A 20,390-nucleotide genomic window follows, 5' to 3' on the forward strand; every position below is an offset into this window, starting at 1 on the left:
GGAAAGAATTTAATGTGTTCCAGAAACAGAGGGGGGCCTAGTACAGATCAAGGGTGAGGCAAGTTGATGTGAAATGAGGTTAGAGAAATAGTTAAGTCTGATTATTCAGTGCTTTGTACAATACAAATACAAGAAATTTGGATTTTTTTCCCCCCTGAATAACATAGAAGGTTATTGAAAGGTTTAATGCTAGGTGGTTTTTTCTTTTCTTTTCTTTTCTTTTTTTTTCAATTGAAGTATAATTGATTTACAATGTTGTGTAGGTTTCTGGTGTACAGCAAAGTGATTCAGTTTTCTGTAGTATGTGTATATATTGGGTTGGCCAAAAAGTGCCTTAGGTTTTTAAGTAAAAATAAAAAACACATTTTTCATTTTCACCAAGAACTTTATTGAACAATGTAGTCACCCTTTTGTTCCACTACCTTCTGCCATCTTTCAGGCAACTTTGTAATTCCATCTTGCCAAAACTTTTTATCTTTTTGAGCAAAGAACTCTTCCAGGTGCCTTTTACAGTCTTCCAGGGAATTGAAATATTTTCCATTAAGAGAATTTTGTAAAGACTGAAATAGATGGAAATCAGATGTGCAATGTCTGGAGAATACGGCGGATGAATCAGAACTTCCCAGCCAAGCTGTAACAACTTTTGCCTGGTCATCAAAGAAACATGAGGTCTTAACGTTATCCTGATGGAAGATTATGCCTTTTCTGTTGACTAATTCTGGACACTTTTCATCGAGTGCTGCTTTCAAGTTGGTCTAATTGGGAGCAGTACTTATTGGAATTAATCATTTGGTTTTCCGGAAGGAGCTCATAATAGAGGACTCCCTTCCAATCCCACCACATACCCAACATCACCTTCTTTGGATGAAGACCGGCCTTTGGTGTGGTTGGTAGTGGTTCATTTCGCTTGCCCCACCATCTCTTCCCTTCCATATTATTACTTTTCATCTCCCATCACAATTTGTTTTAAAAACGGAACATTTTCATTACATGTAAGTAGAGAATCGCGTGCGGAAATACAGTCAAGAAAGCTTTTTCCACTTAACTTATGTGGAACCCAAACATCAAAGCGATGAACATAACCAAGCTGGTGCAAATGAGTTTCAGTGCTTGATTTGGATATTTTGAATATGTCGGCTCTCTCCTGTGTGGTATAACATTGATTGTTCTCAATTAATGTCTCGATATGATTGCCATCCACTTCAACCGGTCTGCCCGACTGTGGAGCATCGTCCAGTGAGAATCTGCAGCACGAAACTTCGCAAACCACTTTTGACATGTTCGATCAGTCACAGCACCTTCTCCATACGCTGCACAAGTCTTTGCGTTCCAATTGTGTTTTTACCTTTCTTGAAATAATATGGTGAAGATGGTGCTTTTTTCTTCCATCTTCAATATTAAAATGGCTACACAGAAATTCACCAGTTTTGATAAGTCTTTTTTTAAATGCACGCTGATATGACAGCTGTCACAATCTAACAAAATTGTTTCAAATGAAGTTAAAGACAACTAACTGCTGCTAGAGGCATCATATGGGAAAAAACGAACGAACCTTTTGGCCAACCCAATACATATATATGTGTATATATACTGTTTTTCAGATTCTTTTCCATTGTACTTTATTACAAGATATTGAATAAAGTATGCTGTGCTATACAGTAGGACCTTGTTGTTTATCTATTTTATATATAGTAATTTGTATCTGATAATCCCAAATTCTTAATTTATCCCTCTGACCCCCCTTCCCCTTTGGTAACCATAAGTTTGTTTTCTATGTCTGTGAGTCTGTTACATGAGATTCCACATGTAAGTGGTATCGTATGATATTTGTCTTTCTCTGTCTGACTTACTTCACTTAGAATGTCCATCCATGTTGCTGCAAATGAATGCTAGGGTTTTGATCTGAATAAAATTTGAAAGTATCACTTTTGTCTAAATGTACATTTTCCAAGTGGTTAATTTTGACAGTATGCCTGTAAGTTGCATTGTCTAAAGCCTATATGTACAACCAGTGCTTTAACTGAGGATTTTTATGGCAGAATTGAGTATCTGGTTAGAACTACTTGGAAAATTTTCCTGCCTAAAAATGTTGCCATTATTACTTAGAATTGTGGAACCTCAGTGGCTCTGTTGGCATATTAGAGTGAAACTGAAATTACTTTCTTTTCATTTTTCTTTCCTATTTTTTTCTCTCTCCCTCTCTCCTTCCCCTAAGTCCCTTCCATCCCTCCTTCCTTTACTCTTCTCTCTTCCTCCCTCTCTTCATTCCCATTTTTCCCTTCTCTGCTCTCTTCCTTAAGCCTCCTTTTCTCTCTCTGTCTTTCCTGTGCACCCTCCACTCCTACCCCACGGGTTTCTGAACAGTGGCCAGGATTGAGGATCACTGTTCTAGCTCTCCAGAGCCTATCTCAGTCCTTGATCAAATAACCCACGGCAAGTTACTTAATGTCTCACCTTATTTTGCATGTCTGTAAGTGACCCAAATTATATTTTAAGTAAAATAGTATCTCACTTATGGCTACTCTAGGAGTAGAGATGGTTTGACTCTCTAGTTTGGGCTGGTGTCATTGTTGGGTATGTCAGTTTTCACAAGTATATGACAATACTGCCTACAGGTTGATCTATCCAGTAATCAAGTCATGTTAATTTTACTTCCTATCTTCTCTCTATTCCCATTGCTATTTCACTAGTTTGGACGGCCAACACCTGTTTGACCTCTGTTTCTAGTCGTCTTCTTCCTGTGTACCCCGTCCCTCCCCCAACCCATTCTCCACACTTTGAGCAGAATACAGGTGTTCTGTGTTACCAATTAAGTACAGAACCATACACTTCAACATTTATTCAACAGATACTTTTTGGTCACCTACTAGGTGCCAGATAATAATCTAAGCACTAGGGTTACAACTGTGAATAAAAGCTCTAACTTCATGGATCTTACAGTTGTGTATAGGGAGGAAAAAGAAGTAGATTGACACCTTACCTTTTGATTTAGTACTAATAAGATAAGAAAAAAAATTTTTTTCTTGACCATGCCGCGAGGCTTATGTGATCTTAGTTCCCCAACCAGGGATCAAACCCAGACCTCCGGCAGTGAAAGCACCAAGTCCTAACCACTGGACTGCCAGGGAATTCCCAGAAAATATCTTTTAAAAAATATAAACCTGATGATTTTTCTTCTCCCTTGCTTAAAATCTTTTTATTGTTCCTCTTTGCCCTCACGATTAAGTCTAAAGTCAGCCTGACTCAGATTCCTTTATGATATGCCTCAGCTTAGGTAGTTCCCCATTCTTGGTGTCCACCCTCAGCTTGCCACCAGTTCTTTGTTTTATGACCACTGAATATTAATTCTCTATCGATAGCATATTTTTTCATGCCTTTGGGTTTTTGCCCATACTCTTTTCCCTACCTGAATCACTCTTTCCTCCTACCTCCAAAATGTAGCTAACTTGCGCTCATCTTTCAGATCTTAGCTTATAGATCATTGTTGTCTCCTGAAATTGTTTAACTCCTCAAACCCAAGTTAGGAATTAGAGCATATGGTTCTAACCTTAATTGTTAGCACGATTCTGAATATTCATCTGGCAGTATAATTTTGACTCTGCTTTTCAAAACCTGTAAAAAAAAAACTCAGCTGAAATACACAGACTTTATTCAGGATTTCTAAAGAACATTCAGTCTTTTCAGTACTTTAGATCTAAAAGTTTTTTCACTGGATTAAGTTAGACAAATCAGAAAACCTCATGTCAGAACTATGGTGTATGTATTGTCTTCCCATAGAGTTACTTTTACCTGATTTTTAAAAGTCTGTTTAAATTTTAATTTTATCTTACTAGATTATTACTTATTTTGTAAGCCATTCAAAATCCTTTTAAGGACAAGACAGTACTATTTAAACCTCTACATTATTAAGTATTCTTAGAAAATACCAATTTTATTATATGGATGCTCTGTAGCTTATTTAAACATTCTATTTATTAACTGTTCTTCTAAACCTGTTTTATTACAGTTAATTACTGTAATTTGAAATGGACTTAACACATAATTACTGTGTTTATCTGCAGTTCAGTAATGTGGGTTACTTGATTAGAACTGCTTTTATGTGAGTTTCAAATTGGATTGTTTGCAGTCTTAGAAGAAATTTGTGTGAACTGTTGAGACCACCAATTAGAGACGGTATATCTAATTATAAAATTGCTGCTGCTTGTTATAATTTTTTATTGAGTCAGATACTGTAAAATCTTAAATGATTGCTCTTCATAATTACTTAAATGAATTATCTCAGATTTAACATTTTAAGATCTGAAGAAACATCAACTCTTATTTTTTTTTTAACTCTTATTTTTTTAACTAGAGTGTAACAGTTTTATGTTCCCCTCAGAAGGAAACTATAATTTAAATCAGTGGATTGACAGCTGCTTGGAAAGAAGGGATTTATTAGTATTGCGTCTAACACATACATAATTACATCAAAATTCAGCACATCTAAAATTTGGGTTTATTTCTGAATAACTTTTGGCAATAAGTATGTGAACACAAGGGGTTTAGCACACTCCCCATATGTAAGCTCTGTTTAATACTAGTTGAAAATTATGTTTAGAAGGTCTGTCACACCACCAGAACTTTATGGTTTGCTAAAGAAACTCAGTCTATTATACTCAGTCTATTATACTGGGATTATTTTCTCATATCTGTATTATTCAAGGTAACAAACATATATTGTGTCTTCAACATTTGCCAGATACTAAGTTGGGCAGTGATGATACAGAGCTCTTACAGTCTAATCCCTGTTCTATAGTAGTTAATGTGTTTACTTGTTGTGTTTCTTAAATCCTGTGGACTGTATTTTCCCACATCTGCCACTGTTTATTCCATTCTGTCCTGAGCATAGTGGCAGATTGGTATAATTGAAAGAATAGTGAATTCAGAGTCAGAAGATTTGGTCTCTCTTCATCTGGGTCTGCCACTCATCCTTCTGTAGCTTTGGCAAAGTTGTATAACTTCTCTGGACTTGATTATTCATCTGAAAATGAGGGGATTGGACCAGTTGATCTTAAGGCCTCATCTGGCTCCAGAATTTTGACAGTTAAATTTCATTCCTTTTTGCTGTTATCAGGCTGTGAAAATAACAAATGAGGGCTATGTTAGTTATGTCTGCAAGATATGATTTATCTATAAACATATTTTCATGAAAACCTTAAAAGCAAAATCTTACTGATTTTCATTTCAGCCCTGGGAATGTGCTTATTGTGCTTATTGACATTGGGGTTTTTTTGTTTTTCTTTTTCTTAATCTGTGTGTGTGTGTGTGAGAGAGAGAGATAAGTTCTTATGTTTTTGACCCTTTTAGACTTCTACAAATTAACTAAATAAGGCCAATTCAGCAGTACATAGAAGACTCTGAAGCTAATGATTTGCTATCATTAACATAGATTAGTTACTGAGCTAGGAAATGGTAGTGCTTATTTTTAATGTAACTAGGCTTCATTGCTTTCTATTTAGAATCTTTTATATTAGGTGTGCCATTATTCTGATAAATTGGATTATGTACTTTTTTTCTTCTCAACATTACTGGTAAAAATAACTTTCCGTAACTTCCCCCTTTCACTCTCACAGGGGTGTTTTTGCTAGTTATAAGCCTATAAAAATATCTCATTTTTAATATAAAATTTAGGTTATTCGATAGTAAATGTGAATTAAAGTTCACCTGTAAAAGCAAACATTTGAGAACACTAAAGACAATTTTGAAAATGAAAGGTAATGTAATACTACCAAATATTTATAAAGCTACAATTTTGTACAGATTAATGGAATGGAATACAACAGATAATATAAAATATCCCTAAGTACATATGAGAATTTAGTGTATGGTAAAGTGGCATTTCCAGTCAGAGAAGGAAAACAGATTATGCAATAAATGACACTGAAATGTCACTTAAGACCTGGCAATAAGCAAAAAGTAAAACCCTGACTCTAATTGATGTCTATTTATCACAAAAAATGCTAGGTAGACTCAAGTTTTATACTTAAGAAATAAAAATATAAGTCTAATTGTTTTTAATAATTTAGGATTGGGAAACCTTTCCAAACATGACACAAAACCCAGAAGTTATAAAGAAAGAGATTCAGTTTGATTTTTTGCAAATTAAAAGATTATATATGGAAAAATACTTAAATGTCAAATAATAAATGACAAACTAGCAACTGAGACAAAGGTTAATATCCTACTATATAAACAAAAGACTCTTACAAATCAATAAAAAAAGGAGTAATTTTCTAGTAGAACAATGGCAAACGACATAACTAGGTAGTTCAAAGAAAAAAATAATTCAAATAGCTGGCAAACTTACTTCTATATAGATGCTCAGCTTCATTCGTTTTAAAAAATTTTTAAATGTAAATTAAAAGATCACTCATTGAATGTTGATATCTAGTAAAATATAAAATACATATACTCTTTTTAAAAATTTTATTTATTTATTTATTTATTTTTGGCTGTGTTGGGTCTTCGTTTCTGTGTGAGGGCCCTCCCCAGCTGCGGCAAGCGGGGGCCACTCTTCATCGTGGTGCGTGGGCCTCCCACTGTCGCGGCCTCTCCCGTTGCAGAGCATAGGCTCCAGACGCGCAGGCTCAGCAGTTGTGGCTCACGGGCCCAGTCGCTCTGCGGCATGTGGGATCTCCCCAGACCAGGGCTCAAACCCACGTCCCCTGCATTGGCAGGCAGACTCTCAACCACTGCACCACCAGGGAAGCGCAAAATACATATACTGTTTGACCAAGCATTTTTTTCAAGGAATTTATCCTACTTACATACTTGTACAGACGCATAAAAAATAAGTTGTACAGAGATACTTATTGTGGTATTGTTTGCAAAAGTTAAAAAATCTGGAAACAACTTTAATTATCCACCAATAGGTAACCAGTTAAATAAATTGTGGTTGATCTATTCAGTGAGATGAATTCTTTGTAGCTTAATGCAACTGAGATAGATCAGTAAGTACTACATCACTGAATGTCAAAAGCTAGTTGGAATTTTAAAAAAAGCAAATAATGAGTGGTAGAAACCCAGGTTCAGGTAAAATAATAGAAGTTCTAAAATAATCCTAAAATTTATATGGAACCACAGAAGACCCAGAATTGCAAAAGCAATACTGAGAAAGAAGGACAAAGCTGGAGGGTATAACCCTTCCAGACCTCAGACTATACTACAAAGCTGCAGTAATCAGAAGAGCATGGTATTGGCACAAAACAGACATATAGATCAATGGAACAGAATAGGGAGCCCGGAAATAAACCCACGTACTTAATGGTCAATTAATCTACAACAAAAGAGGCAAGAATATACAATGGAGGAAAAACAGTCTCTTCAACAAGTGGTGTTGGGAAAGTTGGACAGCTACATGTAAAACAATGACATTAGAACATTGCCTCATACAAAAATAAACAAAAATAAACTCAAACTCATCCATATACAAAAATAAACTCAAAATGGTTTGAAGACCTAAATGTAAGAGGACACCATAAAACTCCAAGAAGAAAACATAGGTGGAACACTCTTTGACATAAATCGTAGCAATATTTTCTTAGATCAGTCTCCCAAGGCAAAAGAAATAAAAGCAAAAATAAGCAGATGGGACCTAATCAAGCTTAAAAGCTTTTGCACAGCAAAGGAAACCATCAACAAAACGAAAAGACGACCTACGGAATGGGAGAAAACATTTGCAAATGATGCAACCAACAAGAGGTTAATATCCAAAGCATACAAACAGCTCATACAACTCAGTATCAAAAAACAAACAATCAAAAAATGGGCAGAAGACCTGAATGGACATTTTTCCAAAGAAGACATACTGATGGCTAACAGGCACATGAGAAGATGCTCAGCATTGCTAATTATTAGAGAAATGCAAATCAAAACCACAGTGAGGTATCCCCTCACACCTGTCAGAATGGCTATCATCAAAAAGTCTACAAATAACAAACGTTGGAGGGGATGTGGAGAAAAGGGAACCCTCGTGCACTGTTGGTGAAATGTAAACTGGTGCAGCCACTATGTAAAACAGTATGGAGATTCCTTAAAAAACTAAAAATAGGACTGTCATATGATCCAGCAATCCCACTCCTGGGTATATATCTGGAAAAAACAAAAACTTTAATTTGAAAAGATACATGTACCCCAATGTTCATAGCAACACTATTTATAATAGTCAAGACATAGAAGCAACCCAAGTGCCTGTCAACATATGATTGGCCTAAGGAGGTGTGGGCGGTGTGTGTGTGTGTGTGTGTGTGTGTGTGTGTGTGTGTATTAGCCATAAAAAAGAATGAATTATTGCCATTTGCAGCAACATGGATGGACTTAGAGATTATAATGATTAGTGAAATGTCAGAAAAAGACAAATACTATATGATATCACTTATATGTGGAATCTAAAAAATAATACAAATGAATCTATATGCAAAACAGAAACAGACTCACAGATGTAGAAAAAAACTTCTGGTTACCAAAAGGGAGGGGGGAGGAGGGACAAATTAGGAATATGGGATTAACAGATACAAACTACTGTACATAAATTAGATAAACAACAGGGATTTACTGTATAACACAAGGAATTATACCCAATATCTTATAATAACCTATAATGGAATATAATCTGCAAAGAAAAGAATCACTATGCTGTACACCTGCAGCTAACACAATATTGTAAATCAACTATATTTCAATGAAAATAAATAGTAGGAGTTCCAAACTAGAGTTACTGCTAGAGCTGAGTAGGATCTCATTCAACATTTAAAATGTCCCAGATTAGAAGATAAGAATGTGGCACATACTATCGGTTACTACCCTATAATCATTAGCTCTTTCTTGTTAACCAAACCATGATTTTGTTTACTGGCAAGTTGCCCAGCCCCAGGGGTCGAATAGTGATTAGTCTAAAACAGTCATTGTTATCCTTTGCCAGATTATTTCACTTTCCCTGCCTCCCATGTGACATAGTTCTGGCCAATGAGACATAAGGAAAGTATCCTGGAGGACATTTGAGGAAAATATCTTCCCTAAGAAAATAGATGCTGAAAGAGTCCTTTCCCTCCCTGGTTTGAATACTCTACAAAACAATGTGATGCTTAGAGCTGGTACTGGCAACTTTCAGAAATGAGTGGAAGGCCAAGAGAATTGTAGGGCTGTTCACCTATCACTGTTATTTGGTTGAATTGCTGAAACCATGCTGGAACTGTCTACTTGCAAAAATTTGTTTTATTTGCTAATTAATCTACCATTGTTCAGGTTTTCCGTTACTTGAAGCTGAAAATATCCTAACAAATAGAGAATTTGTGGAAATCTGTTTTTATTAAATTTCATATTTCTGTGGCAGTTCTAAAAATTATTTTTTCCTCTATCTTAATTAAAGTCATAATAATGAATATGTATGTCCACTGGATCATGAAGCAGAAATAGAGTTCAGATTAGTTCATGAATTAATGCAAAAAGGTATCTTCCTCAGGAATTGAAATGCCTTCAAAAATATTTCTCTTGGGCTTCCCTGGTGGCGCAGTGGTTAAGAAACCGCCTGCCACTGCAGGGGACACGGGTTGGAGCCCTGGTCTGGGAAGATCCACATGCCGCGGAGCAACTAAGCCCATGAGCCACAACTACTGAGCCCGCATGTCGCAACTACTGAAGCCCACGTGCCTAGGGCCCATGCTCCGCATCAAGAGAAGCCACCGCAATGAGAAGCCCATGCACTGCAACAAAGAGTAGCCCCCACTTGCCACAACTAGAGAAAGCCTGCATGCAGCAACAAAGACCCAACGCAGCCATAAATAAATAAATTTATTTAAAAAAAAAAATATATATATATATATATATATATATTTCTGTTACATTTTTATCCTCCCAATAGGGTTTCCTTATGTTACAAATTCTTGTAATCTCCTCCTATTAGGTAAATCAAAAAAGGAGGGGAAAAAAATGTGATTCAGACTGTCAGATAAAATATTTTACTTAATTTCCCTTTTACCTGTCCTATTTCAAGTTGTAAAGATGCTGAAGAAAAAATAGGAGAGCTGAACGATTATCATTGTAATTTCCTGGAAAAACTATAAAAATAACAGGTTGGCAGAAATAGTTGTTTGTTGTACAATTCTTACTCTCTATTTTCTCAGACATTTTGTCCTTTCAGAATGTGTTCCTGATTAACATATGATCTTGTTTACTGATCTGTTTGCTTAATTTTTCTTGGTGAGTCAGTTTATAAAGACTGGTTAAGATTCTTGGCATTCAGTCAAGCTTTTTGGCAGTTGAATCTGGAATGTTTTAAAATATTCTATGTTGCAAATCTTCTATCCTTTCCCCCTCCTGTGGATACTGCCCATTAGAAACTATAAAATTGAAAAGATAGGCTTGTTTTCTTATTGGGAAGAGAATTAATACAGAAAACTGTATTCATCATTATGACATGTTGGACATATGACATGTTTCTTTCTTGGTTTTGACCTTTAGGTCTTTTTAGTTTTTGATAATGCCATTTTTGTTCAACCAGTTTTTATTTTATAAAAGTATTACAAAAGTAGTGCAATGTGCATAATTAATAAAGCAGAATTCAAACAGTATAAAATGCTATGAAGTGAAAAGTATTTCTGGCAAAGTGGCAAACTGACACAGGCTACTGATTCCCTTCCCCAAAATCAATCCTGAAAAAATAAAATGAGAGGCAGCTGCCTCCAGGAAGTGTTTGAGATACAGGCTGTCTCTCCACTAAAACACCTTGAGTTAATTCTTGCTCCTTCACTGTAGAAACTAGCAATAGTAGCCCATACCACTTACGCCAGAATCCAAAGAACAACATTATGGCAGTGCAGAAACTCTAGTGGAGTTAAGGATTGATGAAAACAGATGTGGACTGACCATCTACATGGTAGATCTCAGTAATCATCTCAGTAATTCATTTCTTCCTCTCCTCTCCCTTCAAGTCCAGGGAGACTACCTTCTACTTCCTCCAAAGGGTTTAAAGCTAGGAAACCCTTGCATAGAGGTGTGGTAGTAAATGGAAGTGATAAACCGGTTCTCTGTTCTAGGCTTCGCTATCTACCTGATGACTCTTCCCCTCCAGTTTTCTTAAACTCATTGGTGCTGATGGTAGTTAAGGCCTGGCCTTTGGTGTCCCCTAATACATATCTCGATAGAAGGACTTGCTGATACCTGAAAAACATTACCTCACAGACCAATATAACTAAACATTTGAGGACTACATCTCAAAAGAAATCAATAAACTGACAACATACATGATCTAAAGCAGCATTATTACAGTAGATGAACCAAGAATTTAAAACAACCATGATCAGTATAGTTAAAGATATAAGGGAACATATTAGTAATATGAAATAAGATCTAAAATTCATAAAAACCAAATGGAAATATTAGAAATGAAAAATATGTTTGAAATGAGGAATGCAACAAATATTATAAATAGAATAGATATAAATGAATTAGTGGAATCAGTTGAAAGATTAGAATGAGCACTCTTCCAGGAAGAAACAGGAAAGAAAAAAAAAAGAGGAAGAGATGGAAAATAGAGCAACACCCCAGTGTTCATTGCAGCACTGTTTACAATAGCCAAGATGTGGAATGTCTAACAACCTAAATGTCCATCGACAGATGAATGGATAAAGAAGATGTGGTACATGTATACAATGAAATGTTACTCAGCCATTACAAAGAATGAAATAATGCCATTTGTAGCAACATGGATGGACCTGGAGATTATCATACTAAGTGAAGTAAGTCAGACAGAGAAAGACAAATATATGATGTTGCTTATGTGCGGAATCTAAAAAAAAAGATGCAAATGAACTTATTTACAAAACAGAAACAGACTCACAAACTTAGAGAATGAACTTACGGTTACCAGGGGGAAGGGTGGTGGGGAGGGATAGATGGGGAGTTTAGGATTGACATGTACACACTGCTATATTTAAAATAGATAACCAACAAGTACCTACTGTTTAGCACAGGGAACTCTACTCAATATTCTGTAATAAACTAAATGGGAAAAGAATTTGAAAGAGAATAGATACTTGTATATGTAAAAAAAAGAAAAACAAAGGATATGGAGAAGAGTTGTACAAGTACCAACATCTTAACAGCAATTCCAGGAGAAGACAAAAATGAAAATATAAGAAGTTGAAATAATTGATGAAATAAGAGGTAAATTTCCTAGAATTCAGAAAAGATGAAAGGCTTCAGATTGGTGAAAGGGCTTATAGTATGCTAAATGGGAAAAATAAGGGGGAACACATACCTAGGCATATTTATTAAAGTAAAATTAAGAATATTAAAGACATAAAGGGAATTCTGAAAGATTTCAGAGAGAAAGAGCAGATCACCTGCAGGGAACAAGAAGATAGAGAGCTAGGTATCAGCTCAACAGCAATAGTGAATGGAAGAAAATAGTAAACTTTAAAAATACTCAAGGAAAATGTCTTTGAACCAAGCAATTTATATCCTCCTAACTTTCATACAAGGATAAAATAAAATATTATCAGGTATTTTTGCCTCAAAGCTTTACATATGAAAACCCATATTTGAAACCCATTTGAAAGCAAGATTCATGAGAAATCTAGAAGTGAGAGGTGGTGATCAAATTATCTTGAGGAAATTTATTGTTGACTGAAGACAATTCTAAGCAGTGAAAATATGATGGGGGAGGGGAATGGGGCACCGTATAAATTCAGGTGTTGTGATTGGACTTACAGGGAAGAACATGTTCTGTATTATTAAAACTTTTTCATTCCAAAATGTCTTATACAAGGCTTAAGACCTAATGGGTCTTTATTTTCTTTCAAGCTTCCTTTTCTTTTCCTGTGTCATATATCACTGCCAGGGTTTCTTATATCCCACGTCATTCTTTACCTTGGATTCATTTTTGTTTTGTTGGAATAGCTCTGAAAGAATCTTTTCAGTTGCAGTCATTGACATGAACTTTAATATTTCTGCTGATCCAAAAGTTCTTTTATGTTGCCCTCATTGTTGGGGTTGCTAGTTTAACAGGAAATAGAATTTTAGTTCCATATCTTTTTATATTCCAAGGAATTTTAGTTATTACTCCATTTTGTATTCTAGCATTCTTTGTTATTGATAAAAGGTCTAATGTTAGTTTGATACTTATTCCTCTGTATATAATAACCTACTTTTCCCCTCTCTAGAAGCTTTTAGAATTTTCTTTTAATTCCTGAATTTTTGAAGTTTCACTAGGAGATATGTATATAAAGTCTTTTTTTTTTAATAGCCAAGCTAGTTTTTTTTGTTTTTGTTTTTTTAATTTATTTATTATTTATTTATTTTTGGCTGCGTTGGGTCTTCGTTTCTGTGCAAGGGCTTTCTCTAGTTGCGGCAAGCGGGGGCCACTCTTCATCGCGGTGCGTGGGCCTTTCACTGTCTCAGCCTCTCTTGTTGCGGGGCACAGGCTCCAGACGTGCAGGCTCAGTAGTTGTGGCACACGGGCCTAGTTGCTCCGCGGCATGTGGGATCTTCCCAGACCAGGGCTCAAACCCGTGTCCCCTGCATTGGCAGGCAGATTCTCAACCACTGCGCCACCAGGGAAGCCCTTTTTTTTTTTTTAAATAAAATGTGCTTAGTGCCCCGGGCTCTTTCAAACAGGATGCCCACTTTTTTTCTTCCATTCAGGAAAATTTTCTTTATTTCCTTCTTCTACATTATTTCATTTCTCCTTCTGGTGCTCTTTTCAGACAAAGTTTTTACTTCAATGGCTTTATCCTCTGTATCTCTTAACATTTCTGTCATAATTTCTATATCTTTATGCTATATGTTCTGGTAATTTATCAATTTTTTCTTGAGATGACTGACTTTGTTTTTAACTATGCACATTTTATTTTCATTCTGTTATTTCATTTTTTTGTCATAGTTTTACTTTTTAATATCTTTTCATACTCTGCTTCTTTTTAAGGAAGCTTATTTTTGTTTTACACATGTAATGTTCTCTTCACTCTCTACAAGGATAATGAGTTTGTGTTTTTTCTTCTAAGTTCTGTTCTTTTCTGTGATTTATCTTTTCCTGTTGTTCTGTTTGTTCATCTAGGTCCCTCTCCTTACATTGCTGATTTTTTTCTCATATTGTCACGTGATTCCTGTCTAAACATTAAAATTTATGAATAAAGGACTGTATCAGTTAAGAAAGGTAGTTGATAGTGGTTTCCTGTGCATTGTATGTCTTTTTTTCCCAGTAGCCTTCTCCCTTAAATCAGACACTGACTGAGGGTTTTGTATAAATGCATGGTACATGCAGGCTTTTTTATAGGATGCGTAAACTGAGAATAGACCCCTGTGTCCTTATTAGAAGCTCTCCCACAGGAGTGCTTCTCAAGGTCTACTCCTGCTTTTTGTATTTGATGACTTACTCTGAAATTTTCCATCTTTTATCTCTGGTGAGTTGGGCTCTCTTTCCTTGGCTGTGATTTCCTGTCGTATAACCCCAACTTCTATTTCTCAAGATTCCTCAAAATTTCTTATCTATTGATACATTCTTGACATACTTTCTTCTTCTCTAGACCTGTTTTTTTGTATTTCTTTTTGCTAGAATATTGTTTCTGCCAATTCAAGCGGGATGATGGGAAAGAGGGATAATGTAGTTAATGTTTAGTTTTCTGTCTAAAACCAAAAGCCCCAACCTTTAGATTTCATAAGCAGCTTCTGTCGGTAGTAAAAATTCAAGTCTAAAATGCTTACTAGGGCTAGACCATAATTCTTTGATGCATGTGTACATGTAATTTTTTACATTTTAATTTTCTTTAATACGTGCATAAAATCTTCATTTAAAATGAAAAATGGGGGTTTTTTTCCTTCTGTTTACAAAGGAGATAACAAATTAGATTTAGAGTATTACAGAAAATGGACATTTTTAATAGTTTCTTGGAGAAATCCAGACTGCTTTTGAAGGTAGATATGAAAAACTTTATTATTTTTTTATTGAAGTATTGTTGATTTACAATGTTGTGTTAGTTTCTGGTACAGCAAAGTGATTCCATTATATTCTTTTGCATTATAGATTATTATAAGATACTGAATATAGTTTCCTGTGCCATACAGTAGGACCTTGTTGTTTATTTTGTATATAGTAGTTTGTATCTGCAAATCCCAAGCTCCTAATTTATCCACACCCGCCTTCTCCTTTGGTAACCATAAGTTTGTTTTCTATGTCTGTGAGTCTGTTTCTGTTCTGTAAATAAGTTCATTTGTATCATATTTTAGATTCCGCGTATAAGCGATGATGTATGATATTTGTCTTCCTCTTTCTGACTTCACTTAGTGGTAATCTCTAGGTCCATCCATGTTGCTGTAAATGACATTATTTCATTCTTTTTTATGGCTGAGTAGTATTCCATTTTATACACACACACACACACATACACACACACACCATGTCTTCTTTATCCTTCCGTCTGTTGATGGACATTTAGGTTGCTTCCATGTCTTCACTATTGTAAATAGTGCTGCTATGAACATTAGGGTGCATCTATCTTTTCAAATCAGAGGAAAAAATTATTTTTATTCGTTTTTTTATTGAAATGTTTTTTGAATTGTTACTGTATGTGGAATGGAGTGGAAATAGGAATTAAACTTCAGTACAATTTGTAAAATTTACGCAAAAAGCCATTAACATGGATACATTCAGTGTAAGTTTGAATTAACCGCCTGATCTTTAGGAACTCTTCAGATGTAAGTTTTCATTTTTATATTTTAGATTAAAAAATCAAAAATACTTTTTAATACCTAGTTTTAGTTTTGCAACTAAATGATTTAAAAACATTGGTGTTTTTAGTGTCAGTAAAACTGTCTTTTGACAATTTTATGAATTCCCTTTCCATCTAAATAACAGCATTCCAAATATTAATATAAAATTTTGTTCATGAGAAATTTGGGAGGATGTGTGAGAATTTTTCACTTATTACTAATAGTCCCCAGTATTTATACCCAGATGTATTTTTTTTTCTGTGTTTTGGTTTAGATTTTTCTTCTTTTCTTATAACTATAAAAGCAATATATATTGAAACTTTTCATATTCTGTAATAGAAAGTTAAAATGTTCTAACTTCCCCCTCTCCAATAACTATTATTTATCTTTTGGTGTATGTTCTTTTATGTTTCTTCAATTCACGTACACACATATATATAAACATTTTTCCTTGTCATTAGTATGCAATAAAAATTATATTTGTAAGGGTATGTAAACTTAAGGAGTAATAGAAATTCTGTCCTTGAGAGATTTTTACATTTGAATATTCTTAGAGTAAAATATTTGGATACCTCGAAAAAGTTTCAGTGAAACATTTTTACTCTTATTTTTCACAAGTTTCTGCTCCAAGCTTGGTCTCTGTTAAGCCAGTCCAGAGATTTTTGTACTTTTGACATAACATCTCCTCCCTTTTTTTGCTGATAGAAATCGTGCTTCTTTATTAATATTTCCTTACTGCCTTCGTCCAGTCCACACCATTGTACTGTTAACAGCCTCCTAATTGATCTTTGTATCTCACGAGCCTCTCACTTTGCCTGTCTGTGCTGCACACTGATTGTTGATAGACATGTCAAATGATGCAGTGACCCTGTAGGGAGATGTGAAAGGGGATGGGGAATGACTGCTAATGGGTACAGGGTTTCTTTTTGGAGTAATGAAAATATTCTAAAATTAGATTGTGATGATGGTTTTATAGTGTATATACTAAAAAAAACCCCAAGCCGTATGCTTTAAATAGGTGAATTATATGGTATGTGAATGATATTCTGTAAAGCTGTTTGAAAAGCCAATAAAAGATTTAAATGTATAACTTTGAGGCAAAAGTCAACATTCCGCAGAATAAAAGGCATATTGTATATGAAAGATCAAAGAAATGGGAAGTGTATACTTTCTAATCCGCTTTATAATCAAAGTAATTTTTTATAATACTTATAGTACAGATGTTATAAACATGGTAGTCTTACCTCCCTGAGTATTGCAAACCTGCCCACTGCTCTCATTTTTGAGAAGCAACACTTGTCATTTTTCTCTTCTGCTACAAAGCTGCTTCTAGGTAAAATGTGACAGTATAGAAGAGAAAGCATGTTACATTCTTACATGCCTCCCCTAGCCCAGTACTCTTTTATTCTCCTCTCGGTGACCCAGCCCCGTTTTATAGAATTCGGAATCTCTTTCCCTCTGCACTGATTTCCATTCCACTCAGAAATTTCCGTTTCCTTATTTAAGATATTTAAGTGGGTCCTTATTTTAGGTAAGCAGTTTGTTGCATTCATTTATAATAAGTCATACATCTCTGATATTTGCATTTTAAAAGATTATAGAATAGGAGTTAGCAAATTTTTTCTATGAAGAGCCAGATGTAATATTGCCCTTGCAACTACTCAGCCTTGCTATTGTGGGGTGAAATCAGCCACAGACAAAATGTTAATGAATGACTGAGGCCTGATTTGACCCTAGGCAGGTCAGATCAATCCATAGTTTGTCAACCCATGTTATAGAATTCTACACGGGATGAAGAAATTTAAGTGCAATAAATTTAGGCAGTTATGTCCTCTACTTCTACCACTAATGAAAATGATTTCATTTCTTTACTGTTTATCTTTCTTCCAAGGTTATCTGAGGAACAGAGGTCAGAACCTGGGCACTTTTGAAAGTTTATCAAGGCTTAATTAGAAAATACCAGGTTTTACATAACCACTAAAGACTATGTATTGTGAGGGTTGAGGTTATTGTTAAGATTAGGTTGATGTGTGTGTATAAAGATAAATGTATTTGTGTATGGATGCATACAAATTATGTATTGTGTTTTATATGTGTGTATAATTTTTTAATATATTTACTGTGAGATGCATTTGGATAGTCGCTAAAATGTTCCAAACAAATTTATTGAATATGAATGTAAAAGGACCCATGAATTAAACTAGGAAAAAATACATATTGCATCATTTGGCCCTGCGAAAGTAGTTAAAGATGAATAAATATCAATGTGGTTAGCATCTCCTCCCATAGTATTCTGGATTGATTGAAATGTTTTACTTCAATCTGATGTTTGTTTAGCTTTTTCAGCATATGATAATTGTGTATAAAAGAAATGTAGTGTTGAAACAGTGGCATTGTTTTTAGATCTGTGGCAAGTATGTTGTGAATCATAAAATTATGTTTCAACTAATATTTCCAAGTAATAATAGTGAGAAAATTTGCCTTTGCTATATCAGTGTTTTACAAATTACTGGATAATGCCGAGTGACCATCACTCATTTAATGGATTTCTCAGGAAATAAAATATTTTCTCAGAAAATTAACTCTGGGGAATTCGAGCCACTCCGGAAAACAAAATGGCAATATTTTAGCCCCAAATATTTTATTTTATTTTTCTTGGAAATTATGTCATTTCATTGTAGGTCTTGAACAGGTATTTTAGATGACTTTGACCTTATTGAACAAACCTGTGTATCAAATTTTTGTTTTTCTCAGTCGAGATTTGAATATTTTGTCTCTGCTATTAAATTAGAGCTGACCCAGGTAATAAATCAGTTAAATAAAGCATTGCCCTTTTCCTCAATAAAAATGATTACATTGCATACCTCTTTCTATCTCTTCCCTCCTTCTAACTCCATTCTGGTAGTTAGCATTCATTTATTTCAGCAAATAGTTGGGTTACTATTATATGCCAGGCAATTGTTTTAGGCACTGGGAACAAAACAGTGAACCAAACAACCTTTGCCCATATAGAGCTTATGTTCGAGTGGGGAGAAGGCAGTAAACAATTGATTATTGTTTAATATAAAAGTTATGTAGTCTGTTAGAAGGTAAGTGCTGTGGACACAAGTAGAGCAGGGTAAGGATGTAGTAATCTTTTATAGAGTAGTACTAATCTGTTAACTAATGTTGATACTGTCATCTTATTTTCTCTTTCAATTTATAGTTCCAATGACAGGATTCACACAGAGAGCAACCATTGATCCAGAACTGAATGAAATACATGTCTTATCTGGACTCAGCAAAGACAAGGAAAAGAGGGAAGAGAATGTCAGAAATTCATTCTGGATTTATGACATTGTAAGGAATAGTTGGTAAGTAGCTCTTGTCTGTGCTGCAATCACAGTGTAACATTTATTTGAGGTTGTTGGTTTATTCAAAAGAAGAGAGAGATGGAAAGCTTATGTTAATTTGTGATGTCATACATTTTAATATCAATATTGGGGAGTGGAAAAGTCAGTACTGGTGCCTGTGTATACAGCGATGTTCAGCAAATGGATTTTACCGCTGAATTATTTCAATTAGTAGATGTTTCTTGGTCTGAGAGTCAAGAGAATTGTATTTTATTCTAGCTTTTGCTACCAAGTAGATGTGTAAACTTGAGAACAATGTATTTTTAATGTTCCCAGGTCTTTTCTTAGTTTTTAATAAAATGAAGCAGTTTGACTAGAGCAAGGTGGGGAGCATTATTATTTAGCATTTTCAAACTAGGACCCTTTTGTCACAGAGTATCTCACAGAACTGCTGCATATTTTGCTTTGAAAAACACTGACATAGAGGATCCAGTTCTAATGTTCTGTGATTACTACATAAGTGAATATTCTCCAAAACAGGAACTTCAGAGAACTTCCTCCATTCAGTAATGGAGGGTGGTGCTCAGCAGCTAAGGAATTTATTATTTTCTAAATAAGACATTTATTTACAGTAAGAATGAAAGAAGTCTGTTGTGAGCTTTTTTATTGTGAATAGGTAAATGTGATATCTCTTTCAGCCGTTGATTTAAGCCTTCATATATGCTGAACCTGTTTCATAACACGAAGTAGGTTGTTCTTAAGTGAGATTTTTGATGGACATTAAAGAACTTCAGAACTCAGTTCTAACAAATTCAGATTATTTTATGAGGGTGACCAGAACTTTAAGATTTGATGTGAACAAATTTATAATTTTTTGTTGGTAATTAGACATTGTGTTAATTTCCTTGCTACAATTGTATTAACATTATGTTTGCTGCTAATTTTCTAAGATAGAATGCCTAAAAAGCAGTGTCTTTCAGGTCTTGCGTCTATAAGAATGATCAAGCTGCAAAGGATAATCCAAGTAAAAGTCTTCAGGAGGAAGAACCATGTCCAAGATTTGCCCATCAGCTTGTATACGATGAGTTACACAAGGTATACTAACTACATTGACCTGTAAACTTTCTGTGATGTACAATTGGAAAGAATCTCAAAATACATGTTTCTGATTATTTTTAAGTAGATTTGAATAAAAATTACTGACATTTACTAGAATACGTAGCAGACATTTGATATCACTGTCCCTAAAATTCCTTAAGAGAATAAACATTTTTGCATAGTCCACAGTTCCTGACACTTTTCTTGTTATGAAAA

The 20,390-nt window shown here is 34.7% G+C and overlaps 1 protein-coding gene across 4 annotated transcripts in view; it reads left to right on the top strand.

The window, feature by feature from the left end:
• Positions 1-20,390, top strand: part of MKLN1 (muskelin 1) — a 333,033-nt gene that overhangs the window by 290,193 nt on the left and 22,450 nt on the right. For all 4 annotated transcript variants that reach the window (XM_082472980.1, XM_082472979.1, XM_082472981.1 and 1 more), the window contains 2 exons: positions 18,950-19,097; positions 20,057-20,171. In XM_082472980.1, the coding sequence (XP_082329106.1) occupies positions 18,950-19,097; positions 20,057-20,171 (263 nt within the window). The remainder of the gene's footprint in view (positions 1-18,949; positions 19,098-20,056; positions 20,172-20,390) is intronic.

This window comes from Balaenoptera physalus (assembly GCF_965194825.1).
Source record: "Balaenoptera physalus genome assembly, chromosome: 8".
Classification (NCBI taxonomy): Eukaryota; Metazoa; Chordata; class Mammalia; order Artiodactyla; family Balaenopteridae; genus Balaenoptera; species Balaenoptera physalus.